The sequence below is a fragment of the Parasteatoda tepidariorum genome, chromosome 10 (genome assembly GCF_982258835.1).
Source record: "Parasteatoda tepidariorum strain Cologne lab strain chromosome 10, Ptep-v5.0, whole genome shotgun sequence".
Taxonomy (NCBI): domain Eukaryota; kingdom Metazoa; phylum Arthropoda; class Arachnida; order Araneae; family Theridiidae; genus Parasteatoda; species Parasteatoda tepidariorum.
In genome coordinates, this window is record NC_141764.1 from 71,442,362 (window position 1) to 71,455,877 (window position 13,516).

Consider the following 13,516-nt stretch of genomic DNA (forward strand, 5'->3'; position numbering starts at 1 on the left):
GGAGTAAAGGGGTTATATGAATAAAAGAACTATGAGAAAGAACTAATGAGGTTACATGATTTAAAGAACTATGAGAAAGGAATAAATGGTTTTCGTGATTAAAAGAACTGAGAGAAAGGGAATAAAAGGGTTAAATGATTAGAAAACCTATGAGAATAAAGGGTTTACATTATTAAAGAATTGTGAGATGAAAGTAAAGGGATTTCATGATTAAAAGAACAATGAGAAAGGAGTAAAGGGGTTATATGGGAACTAATGAGGTTACATGATTTAAAGAACTATGAGAAATGAATAAATGGTTTCCGTGATTAAAAGAACTGTGAGAAAGGTAATAAAAGGGTTAAAGGATTGGAACACCTATGAGAATAAAGTAAAGGATTTACATTATTAAAGAATTGTGAGATGAAAGTAAAGGGATTTCATGATTAAAAGAACAATGAGAAAGGAGTAAAGGGGTTATATGAATAAAAGAACTATGAGAAAGAACTAATGAGGTTACATGATTTAAAGAACTATGAGAAAGGAATAAATGGTTTTCGTGATTAAAAGAACTGAGAGAAAGAGAATAAAAGGGTTAAATGATTAGAAAACCTATGAGAATAAAGTAAAGGGTTTACATTATTAAAGAATTGTGAGATGAAAGTAAAGGGATTTCATGATTAAAAGAACAATGAGAAAGGAGTAAAGGGGTTATATGAATAAAAGAACTATGAGAAAGAACTAATGAGGTTACATGATTTAAAGAACTATGAAAATTGAATAAATGGTTTCCGTGATTAGAAGGACTGTGAGAAAGGGAATAAAAGGGTTAAAGATTTGGAACACCTATGAGAATAAAGTAAAGGATTTACATTATTAAAGAATTGTGAGATGAAAGTAAAGGGATTTCATGATTAAAAGAACAATGAGAAAGGAGTAAAGGGGTTATATGAATAAAAGAACTATGAGAAAGAACTAATGAGGTTACATGATTTAAAGAACTATGAGAAAGGAATAAATGGTTTTCGTAATTAAAAGAACTGAGAGAAAGGGAATAAAAGGGTTAAATGATTAGAAAACCTATGAGAATAAAGGGTTTACATTATTAAAGAATTGTGAGATGAAAGTAAAGGGATTTCATGATTAAAAGAACAATGTGAAAGAAGTAAAGGGGTTATATGAATAAAAGAACTATGAGAAAGAACTAATGAGGTTACATGATTTAAAGAACTATGAGAAAGGAATAAATGGTTTTCGTGATTAAAAGAACTGAGAGAAAGGGAATAAAAGGGTTAAATGATTAGAAAACCTATGAGAATAAAGTAAAGGGTTTACATAATTAGAGAATTATGAGCTAAAAGTAAATGGATTTCATGATTAAGAGAGCAATGAGAAAGGAGTTAATGCTTTTCATGATTAAAAGAACTATGAGAAAAGGAATAAAAGGGTTAAAGGATTAGAAGACCTATGAGGATAAAGTAAAGGGTTTACGTAATTGAAAAATTATGAGATAAAAGCAAAGGGATTTCATGATTAAAAGAACAATGAGAAAGGAGTAAATGCTTTTCATGATTAAAAGAACTATGAGAAAAGGAATAAAAGGGTTAAATGATTAGAAAACCTATGAGAATAAAGGGTTTACATTATTAAAGAATTGTGAGATGAAAGTAAAGGGATTTCATGATTAAAAGAACAATGAGAAAGGAGTAAAGGGGTTATATGAATAAAAGAACTATGAGAAGGAACTAATGAGGTTACATGATTTAAAGAACTATGAGAAATGAATAAATGGTTTCCGTGATTAAGAGAACTGTGAGAAAGGTAATAAAAGGGTTAAAGGATTGGAACACCTATGAGAATAAAGTAAAGGATTTACATTATTAAAGAATTGTGAGATGAAAGTAAAGGGATTTCATGATTAAAAGAACAATGAGAAAGGAGTAAAGGGGTTATATGAATAAAAGAACTATGAGAAAGAACTAATGAGGTTACATGATTTAAAGAACTATGAGAAAGGAATAAATGGTTTTCGTGATTAAAAGAACTGAGAGAAAGGGAATAAAAGGGTTAAATGATTAGAAAACCTATGAGAATAAAGTAAAGGGTTTACATTATTAAAGAATTGTGAGATGAAAGTAAAGGGATTTCATGATTAAAAGAACAATGAGAAAGGAGTAAAGGGGTTATATGAATAAAAGAACTATGAGAAAGAACTAATGAGGTTACATGATTTAAAGAACTATGAAAATTGAATAAATGGTTTCCGTGATTAGAAGGACTGTGAGAAAGGGAATAAAAGGGTTAAAGATTTGGAACACCTATGAGAATAAAGTAAAGGATTTACATTATTAAAGAATTGTGAGATGAAAGTAAAGGGATTTCATGATTAAAAGAACAATGAGAAAGGAGTAAAGGGGTTATATGAATAAAAGAACTATGAGAAAGAACTAATGAGGTTACATGATTTAAAGAACTATGAGAAAGGAATAAATGGTTTTCGTAATTAAAAGAACTGAGAGAAAGGGAATAAAAGGGTTAAATGATTAGAAAACCTATGAGAATAAAGGGTTTACATTATTAAAGAATTGTGAGATGAAAGTAAAGGGATTTCATGATTAAAAGAACAATGTGAAAGAAGTAAAGGGGTTATATGAATAAAAGAACTATGAGAAAGAACTAATGAGGTTACATGATTTAAAGAACTATGAGAAAGGAATAAATGGTTTTCGTGATTAAAAGAACTGAGAGAAAGGGAATAAAAGGGTTAAATGATTAGAAAACCTATGAGAATAAAGTAAAGGGTTTACATAATTAGAGAATTATGAGCTAAAAGTAAATGGATTTCATGATTAAGAGAGCAATGAGAAAGGAGTTAATGCTTTTCATGATTAAAAGAACTATGAGAAAAGGAATAAAAGGGTTAAAGGATTAGAAGACCTATGAGGATAAAGTAAAGGGTTTACGTAATTGAAAAATTATGAGATAAAAGCAAAGGGATTTCATGATTAAAAGAACAATGAGAAAGGAGTAAATGCTTTTCATGATTAAAAGAACTATGAGAAAAGGAATAAAAGGGTTAAAGATTTAGAAGACCTATGAGGATAAAGTAAAGGTTTTACATAATTGAAAAATTATGAGTTAAAAGCAAAGGGATTTTATGATTAAAAGAACAATGGGAAAGGAGTAAATAGTTTCGTGATTAAGAGAACTGTGAGAAAAGGAATAAAAGGGTTAAAGGATTAGAAGACCTATGAGAAGGAAGTAAAAGGGGTTTCATGATTATGACAGGCAAAGCGGATTAGCGTAACTGAGGTTTGAGTTTGATTGTTAGTTTTTCTAGCATCGTTGCTTGTTTCAGGGAAGTTTTGTATTTTAATTGTGTGTATGTATTTAAGGGAAAGTGATTTTCATTTTAATTAAAAAAATTTCAAAATTGAATATGGTTTGTTACGGTCGTAAAACTATAGGTTACCGTCGTAACACAATATGTTACGTTCGTAACAGTTATTTAAAAAAAGTACAACAGCTTGAATTTTTATTAGCTCAAGCAAATATGGCATTTGTAATGGCATTTGTAATGTTATTTTTATAAGTCAGCAAATATGGCATTTGTAAATGGCGGAATTGCCCTAAATTTAACACATCGAGATTTTTAGTGTAAATTTAATATTCGAAGCACTAGAAATGAAAAACAAACTTTAATTAATCAGAATGTTGAACATTTTATGTTTATGTGCTTTATTCACAATTTCTTACTTTTATTTCAGGATTTTTATTTCATTTGAACATTCGGAAAGCAAAGCTAAGATTAGATTTTTATTGCTTTAAGCTTTCTGAAATTTTTTCTTCAAATAATTTGCAATTTGCAATTCATCGGTGGTACATAAATAAAATATAAACGAATGTAATCAATTATTAATTTATCAAAATGTAATTTTTTTTCCGTAACCACAAATAGTATAGTAAGCAAATTGCTTTTTTCAATAGAAGTAGTTTATGAAAACGGATGGAAAAAAAAAAGAAACGTAGAAACAAAACAGTGCATAAAAAAAAGTTCTTAAGAGTTTAAATCCGGAGAGACTATTTCACAGTAGAATGATTCAACATGCGTCCAACTTTTTCAACTCGAAAAACGTAAATATATTTTTTGACAGGTACTGTGACATATCAATAAACTCTTTTCCCGGAAAGAGAAATAAAAGTAAAAATTTACGTATAAAATACGCTTTACGACTCTAACTTGGCTCGTAAAATATTTGTTGGTAGAATGGACTTACATGATAAAGATAAACGAAGATTAAAAAAAATCTATAAATATATGCAATAAAAGCGAGCCAAGGGTTCTTTAAGTGGATAAATTAAATATTTTAGAGCTTTCGAGATTTCAATCTATATGTTAATTACATCATTTGTATGTTAATAATTTCAATTAATAATAGTAGTATTAATTTTTATGATTATTTCTATACTAAAAAGCTTATAAAAATATCTATAAATCAAGTTATTAATAATAATTTATAGAATAATAAATATGGTAGAAATTACTTCTGAAATCTCATTATAATTAAAAACGTTAGCTTATATCTTTACATCATTAACGCTATTATTAATACAATAATAATTAATATTAAGATTAAATTTTTAAGACTATTTCTTTATAAAACAGTATGATCAAAAAATTTTAACAGTAAATCATATTATTAATAATAGGTGGTGGAATAATGAATGCGAAATAACTACTAGAATCACATCATAGCAGCACCGTAAACTTTTAAGTTTATAGTTTTTAAAAAGACTATTTAATAGTATTAGTTCGTAGTTTTAAAAAATTTAGCTTAAAAATTTAAATCGAAGCATTTATAATATTAAAAAATAAAATCAATAAACAAAATTAGCAAATAAAATAAATAAATAAAATTAATAAATAATAGTAATACACAATAGTAGTAAATACTATTAATACTGCATAATTATGATTATTTCTTTACTGTGAAACTTGATCAAAAATATTAACAAAAAATTCATTTATTAATAATAATAAACGGAATAATAAATGCGGTGGAAAAAAATTACTCAAATTTTATCATAGCAAAGGCTAAATTAAATGTTCATAGTTTTAAATAGTACGGAATTGTTATTTTTATGTTTCGATGGTACTTTAATCATATGCCTTTAATTGAAATTCGATAGTAGCAGACATTGTTCAGAAAAGTCTAATTTAGAAATTGGTACAACGTTAAAGAGTCTTAAATTGTAGGAACAGAATTAGTGTCTTTTTAAATTAGACATTTGTGTTTTAAAGGTTTATAGCTTAGAGTAATATTAAAGAGTTTCGATTTAAATGCAAGAGCGAGTGAAAAAAACAACGTATTTTTTTAAAGCGTGAAAAAAAGTCAACGCTTTTTGCCTTGAAGTGTACAGCGCTACTGTGCGGTAAAAAGCATAACTACGAGTTCAAATATGAGTTAAAAGTTTTCTTTATTTATTTTTAAATGAATTTATTAAATTATATTTAATCATTTTGCTGTTTATTACATTTTAATTCTATGAAATGCTTGGGTGGTTTTTCTTTAAGGATGATGTCTAGTGTTTAAGAAGCTATAAGTACACTTTTTCTTAGCTCCAAATGCAAATTTTAATTTGATCTAAAAATATTTTAGTTTCTTACAGTTTTTCTGGAAACGTTGAATGTAACATACACGTCTAGGCTGCATATAACACATATTTTTAAGCTCGGAATATAAATATGTACATATCACGTAGGCATAACCAATCTGAATCTCTCGTTTATTTCTAAACTGATCAGCATGCGCTATAATACTTAAAACTATTTCTCTGTGATGATCAGGAATATCTAGATCATTCATTTAAAAATAGCGAAGCTGAACTAGATCAGTAACTTAACTGCATACTGACGGTTATAATCAAGTTTAGCCTTGGAAATCTGAAAAGTGTACTTCTTTAAAAGACCTATAGAGGTGTCTAATCCAGGGCTGAACTATATCATTTGAGTGAAGTAAATAAATTAATTGTCGTAATTTTGTGGTTTTGAATGGCAGCTAGTTGTTTGCGCTTCTATTATTGGACGATTTGAATTCCTATCAGATAGAAATGTATTCTTATTGGTGGCTCCGTAACTGATTGATCATTGTAGAGCCCCTGAATTAGACAGGCCGACTCATCATCTATTTTTGCTCCAAAGAGCTAACATAAGCACAATACTAACATAACGTTAACTTGCAAACTTTTTTGCTCCAATATTGCTTGATAGGTCAGCTCTGATAGTATAGGAGCCTTAGATCATTGGACAGGTAAGAAAAGTTACGTCAATTTAAGACATCCCTATACTTATTTAGTTATTTTTAAATGATTTCATTAGCAGGAATTTGGTGGAGTTATTGCAATAAAATCCTACTAAAAATAAAATTTTAATATTTGTTAAAAAAATTTTTTTAATTGTAAATAGAATATTTTCCTACTATGCCAGATTGAAACTTTTTTCTTAATTTCGCATTGCTATAGTAAAAAGAAAGAATAAACTAACCAAAAGCAGGAATTTAAACCTAGAAATGCTCACAAAAACAATCGGTCTAGACACTTTTTGAACAAATTCTGCTATTTTTAGGGTATCTGCAAATACTTTTCCAAGGAATGAGTTAAATTAAGACATTTGATTAGTGAATGGCAATAAAACTCTGAAACAATGCAGACAACTATTTCTCAATTCTTAAAGGTAAGAAATAGTGGATGCAAAAATTGGAAATAACTATTTGTTTTTATTCAACTAGTTTATCTGATTTCGTCACTTTGTTATCGTGATCATTATTATCATCTCACGTGAACAAGCGATTGGACAGATAGACAGATGAATTATCAGGCGCCAACCAATGTCGGCGCCGCACGAAATTAGTTAGAAGAGGGGAAGGGAAACTCTCAACGGGCGACCTGTCGCCGCCATTTTGTTTCGTAAAAGAATAAAAAATAATTGGTTACCAAGGCAACCATCCGCATCTTCTATTTTGTTTCGTCAGCCATCTTGGGAGCTTCAAAAACGGCTGACTTGGTTACCATGGTTACCTGAATCTCGCCCTTACCAACATTTTCGAACTTCATTTCTAGACCAGAACGATAAATGAAGGTGAATCGAATTTCAAATTCGGAGACTATCTTTCTTATAAATGATCACGACCGTAATAAAAATGGATGAAGAAAAAAAAAATGAAACCAAAATATATTTCTTTCTTTGAATGAGAAAATGTTCTACAGAATTTTAAAGCCCCTTTTTCCTTTGTAAAACTGCAAATTTTTATAGCAATTTGCATATTTTAGTTCATAAAAGCACCAGTTCTGTACCTATGATTTTATATATAGTTTTAGCACGGGGATATTTCCGTATCGTGATCTGACACGCCAACTACAATCGCGAAGGTGCCAAATAGATTTCAAACTTCGCATTTTTTTAAAAAATGTAGATGCTTGGCCGGGGTGTCTACGAGTTATACCTTTCGAGTTGATCCCTTTCTGTGATTTTTTTTACATTTTTTTTTTAGTTTTCACGGTCCGCTGCCAGGAAGTTGCCAAGACTTGGCCATAATTCTGCCACAGATCACGATACGGAAATCTCCCTTTTAGCAGCAAAGTAAAGCTCTATTACATTTCAGAAGGAATAAAAAATATTTTTCCTTTGCTACACTTCTATATAGTCCCTAAATACCTCCACGACACTATGGGTTTACAATATATGGAGATGAAAAGTGCTACGAAGTATTCAGGAAATTAAGTTTTGATTAGTGCTGGGTTAAATAGTAATTTTATTATCGCTATATATAGTTAGGAAATATTAGTGCTTTACGATATATCGTGATATTTTTCTAATTCAACTTCTTCACATTATTATTATCAAGATTTTATGTAACACTTAATGCCATTACTTTCTTACTGCCAAAAAATCAATATCAGCGTCTGGAGAAAGGTTATTAATAGGGTAAACAGAAAAGTCCCTAATTTTATCAGTGAGAACATTCGAAGTAAAAAAAAAGTTTAAAAGAGTTGATAGAGAAGCATAAGGGAGCAGCGAATGCAAGCTCTGTCTCAATCCACGTTGTTGTTGTTGTAGGCCATTAAGGCAAGGAGTGTGAGCTCTTCTTTTCTCGTGGCGCCATCTTTGGCCAAAAATTTGACTTCTGCCACACCCGTCATCACTCCCATTTACAGAGATGACATTCATTCATACGCAGATCGTAATTTTGACCTGAACCAGAGAACGATCAATCCTCAATTCCATACCCCCAGAGGTATTGATTTATTATGTCAACGTGGAGGACTTTGTGACTCGATTGATTTAACGTGCACCACTGGGAGGATTCGGCCTGCGAGAATCGAACCCATGACCGTGACTTCTTGGATATGGGCCTAACGCCCTACCAACCAGGCTATGCCGACCCTTAATTTACGTGGTTTTAAGCTATACCACCTGAGTTCAATGAAGTTTATGTCCCGCAACGTGTACTGAATTTTGTATCTGCCAAGGCGCAAAATTCAGTGAATCAAGCAGAAAATCCCTTCATCAAGTTCATGAAGCAGAAAATCCCTATTTAAATCAAACTAGTGCATAGTCTTATTAGTTAAATAGTACTTCGTGTGAATCTAATGCAAATGATAAGTTGTAAAAAGTCTTGTAATAATAACTTTCAACAAAATGTACGCTGGAGTTTTAATAGTAGTCTAACACAAGCGTTATTTTAACCAGCCACTGGTTTTCAACTTGAATGCAATATTAATTATTAATTTCAACTAATGAATCTAATTAATTTTTAACGTAGTATTAATTTCAACTTAAATATATTATATTGTTCATATTTTAAAATTAAACATTCAAGATCGGCATCTGATTCAATGCCCTCCGTAAGTTTCGTATAATTTTTTATTTAACCCTTTGCTTACTTACGGTACTGGCATGCTAAATCTGATTATTCTGGTTCACTTGTTGAACCAGCTATAAACTATAGTCAAATTTTAAGAAATTTGACTTCAAAATACCGACTTCAAGTCATCAAAATACAAAAAATTTGAATAACAATGCAAGAACAAATATATATTTTTTTCTTTGATGAAAAATTGGAACAATACATAAACTTACGAACTTCATCAGATATGAAATATCTTAAGAATAAGCATATCTCTTATAGAGAAATCATTGATAAATCATTGAAATATCTTAAGAAAAGAAAAGTAAAATATCGGGACCTGCACACTTTTATATTAACTTTAAAAGGAAATGAGTTTAAAATCTATAAAAAGTAAGTTCAAGTTACCGTATTAAATAAATAATAATAAAAAACATGTGTATATATTTCTACACTTTTACCTAGTTACATATATCTATTGCGTTGGTCATTTCCACCGTTTGTTTTCAAAATGTTTTTAAAAGTCAAAAGTGTGTGATTTTTCTAGACATTTTCCTATCGTTTCACACGAATTTTTGTGTAAAAGTTGCTTTACTCGCTTTAAATCGAAGTAATTTAAACGGCCAGGACAAGGTACGTCTTAAAGGTCAAAACTTCTATAGTTTATTTTGGTATACCAAAGTGGTTCTTTCAGCTATGCCCTCCTCCATTACACAGCACACTTGTCACAAGCAGATTCTATGGACTTATAACCTAGATTAAAAACAAATGAAGGCATAGACGAAAACGCTAATTTTTTTCAATATAACACGCCATTTTAATAATTTGAAAATAATAAACTAACTCGATAAAAAAAAGATTTCCATTAGAACAAAATAGCCGATTTCGAATGATTTAAAACACTATGTCAAAAGCATTAAATGGCATGCGGAATGTTAAAATTTTTTAAAAAAATGGCGAAAACTTATTTGCCGAAGTAATAGTACAATGTTGTACTATAAACAAGGAAAAATTTAGTAAATATTTTTTCTTCGCAAAAATTTTAGCACTTACAATTTTGTAAAATTTAGTCACTTTGATACTGGCTACTCTTTTATATACCACTGAAATGTTTGTGATCACCCCCCCCCCCTAAACTACAAACAATTCGAAGTAAGAATAATGAACATAACTTCTCTTCGTCAACACAGCGCATGCTCTGTATACTTCTCTTTTGATTCGTTGCCATAGTTACCTGGTAGTCAAAGGATGAAAGGCAGAAACATAAGATAGGTGTTGCATCCTATTTTTATCTTTTTCCAAGGCATCATAATGAAAAGAAGAAGAAAAAAGAAAAAGAATACAGGTTTGTCTTTTTCTATCTACACCTTTCAGTGTGTATGTGTGTGTATGCGGTTACAAATGCGCAAATAAACTTTCAGGAGGCAAAAAAAAGAATCCCTTCACCAAATAGAATTCTGTTTGTACAATGATAACAAAGATGGGATTTAGGAGAAGAAAAAGATAAAAAAAGAAAAAAAAAAAGCTTCGGAATTTGAGAAGATTAAAGAGATTTTTTTTTTAAAGTCCTCAAGGATTTTTCGTTCAGATGGATTTCGAGAGATTTAATAAAAGCTTTGAGATTTGTTTTAAACGAAAACAGAAGAGCATTTCAATAAAAATAATGGAATAAATACATCTGCAACTGTGCCCCTGTTATTTAGTAATTAACTTTTTTTCTACTTGTCATAACATTAATGTTAAGACTACCAAAACTTAATAAAGTTGGCATAAATCCTTTTAATAAATTTGTGAATGATTTTACGTCATTTTATGCACAAAAAAAAATCGCTGTTTTCTGAAAAGTAATTCGATAATGTACAGAAGGTATAAGATAATGTATGATATCTTATACCTTCTGAAGGAAGATAATGTACGATAATGTAAGCTCAAGCAATATATGATAAATGAATCATATGAATCAAAATGTCTAAAGCTTGGACAGTTATATAGTGTAAATTTTATGACTCTTTCATAAGGTGTTAAATGGAACCATGTGTCCATTCAAGTTGTATCATAAGTATCTTTTAGTCAAATTTAATTATCATTCTGAGTTTCAACTTACTATCGCGCAATGGAACCATATTAAATTTGCTGAACATTGGAGAGATATTAAGGTTCAACTCCCTCCAAAATAGAAACAGATATAAATTACATGCATTATATAGCTGTTTTAAATGATTTTTTACCTTAGTTTTTCAACGTTCTTACTTATTTTAAATGTTGGTCATTTTTATTTATTTATTTTTTGTTTTTTGTTGCACATTCTGATTCGATCACTATTGTCGAATACTTAAATACTCTGTCAATAAATTGCTACTCAACTCTACTCGGTCTATTTTCTTTTTTAATATTTTTTTTTAAAAATTGACGTCCAAAGATGAAATGTTCTTTTTTTCCTGGAATTTTTTCCCCAGTAAGTATATGGAATTTTTTTGTTTTAAATGGATAATACGCAGTAGTAAATGTAATTTTTATTCATATTACATTAATAGTTAGGTCTGAAACATTCTTTTGTGAAAAAATATAGCATCCTGAAAGGGTTCTTCTTCAAATTTCTATTTTCTAATTGTACGATATTTCTTTTTTATATTATTTTATATGATGACCGTCGTTGAAAAACCACCCCAATTCTGTGCTTACGACTACCAGTTTTCAACTCCGGATATCCAACTAGGAGCCCTGCAATTTCAAATCCATTCCAGAAACTCCTGGATCAAGTATTGGGAAAAATTTGCTTTCGTGGAGGACTATTTGATGGAACTAACCCACATTTGCGTCAAATGAAGAGGAAAATCACGAAAACCTCCCACGGTTAGCCCGACGGCAAGGGGACTCTAACCCATGATCCGTCTACCACTGAGGATATTTTACGTCAGCACTGTGGCCGGTGTAAGCCGGAAGCGGAATTCGTATCAACCAGCCATTGCTGGGATTCGAACCCGGTTCTCCTTATTGGAAGGCTGACGCTCCATCCCCTGAGCCATCACGGTTTCATTTTTTAAATTAGTAAATTATTATGTGGGTTAAATCCTAGGGGGCTATCTTTAAGTGACATCAGATAAAAACGATAAAATGCCGTTTCACACTTTTGGCACAAAACACACACACTAATATTCATGCAAATTCTGTTTAAAATCAATCGTAAAAAAACGCTTTTTTTAAAAACATATTTGACCTTTATTTTTAGGAAACTAAAATTAGAAATTGCAAGAGTTGCCTCATGTTACGCTAAGATCGATTGACTGTTACTAAACCGCGGAAGTCACGGAAGGTTTTTGCATTGCATAATGCATATGCATGCCAAAGGAAAAGAAGAAAGAAAGTTACCAGGTACTGTTCGTCCATGCAGTCTATGTGAGGTCCTATCACTGTGAAGTACTTCATTCCCTGTGGAGGAGAGGCGTAGGGGATGTCCACTGTTACTTTGACGTAGTAGCGGACGGTGCAGGAACGTGACTCGAAGCTGCAAGGAAGAGCACTCTCTGGTAACTGGAAACGGAAGGGAAACGAATGGCGACCACGAGGTAAGATGGGCATGTTCCCTTCCAGCTTCTCTGTGGAAGAAAAACGTCAAGTTATTGTGTGGTTGCACAGTTGTGAATACATCATATTTTTTCTAAGTATCTGACCAGCTAATAAAATGATTTTGTAAATATCTTATGCGCTAGTAAAACGTTGTTGTAAGTATCCAAAAGAAGGGTAGGGTATACAATTTCATGCTACGTAGACTGTAGCGGAAAACAAAGTCAATTAAACGCAAATAAAGTACAGAAATGGACGTACTGTAGTTTCGGTTCTATGAGCAAAAGCCTTCAGACGCAACCATCTGACATGCATTCTGTCAAAACACCAAATGGCGTTAGAAAAGTAACGAGATAAACTCATGCAAAGTGTTTAACCAATAGGAATAGATAAACAAATCTGAACAAGATACTGGAAAGAAGAGTTTGGACAAAGTAATAAAAAAAAAACAGAGTGCTTTTGCACCCTGCACGTGTTTATCAGGCCGGGATAACATGGTTGATGGGGCACTGGGCCCATGTCCAAGTGGTCGTGGGTTCTATCCTTACCGACCGATGACTCCCTGTGTAGTAAATGGTGACTGATGCACGTTAAATGTGTCGAGTCTTAAAGTCCTCCATGTTCCCATAACAAATCAATACCTCTGGGGGTACTGAATTGGAGATTGACCGTTCTCTGATTCAGGTCAAAATTACGATCTGTGAAGGAATGAATGGATGTACGAATGGGTCCACTTTATAAACGGGTGTGACGAATGGGTGTGGCAGAAGTCGAATTCTTAGCCATAGATGGCGCCACTGGAAAACAAGAACAATCGCACCCCCTCTGCCTTATTGGCATACGTCAACAACAATATGTTTATCACGTTACTTTTCTATTTATCACTTACTTTTCTTTTTTAGTCACGGAGGAAGGTTCTTATTTAGTTAACCGAAACTATATTATGTCCATTCCTGTACTTTATTTGTTCTTTATTCACGTTAATTTCTGTTTCAGATTTTGTAAGCATCGTGCATACGTGTAAGACTAATTTATAAGCATTTTATGAGCTTATAAAAAGTATTTGT

The 13,516-nt window shown here is 31.1% G+C and overlaps 1 protein-coding gene across 1 annotated transcript in view; it reads right to left on the bottom strand.

Moving 5' to 3' along the window:
* LOC107439657 (arrestin domain-containing protein 2) overlaps nt 1–13,516 on the bottom strand; it is a 230,078-nt gene that overhangs the window by 38,533 nt on the left and 178,029 nt on the right. The window contains exon 4 of the mRNA XM_043052149.3: nt 12,255–12,481. Coding sequence (XP_042908083.1) covers nt 12,255–12,481 — 227 coding nt within the window. The remainder of the gene's footprint in view (nt 1–12,254; nt 12,482–13,516) is intronic.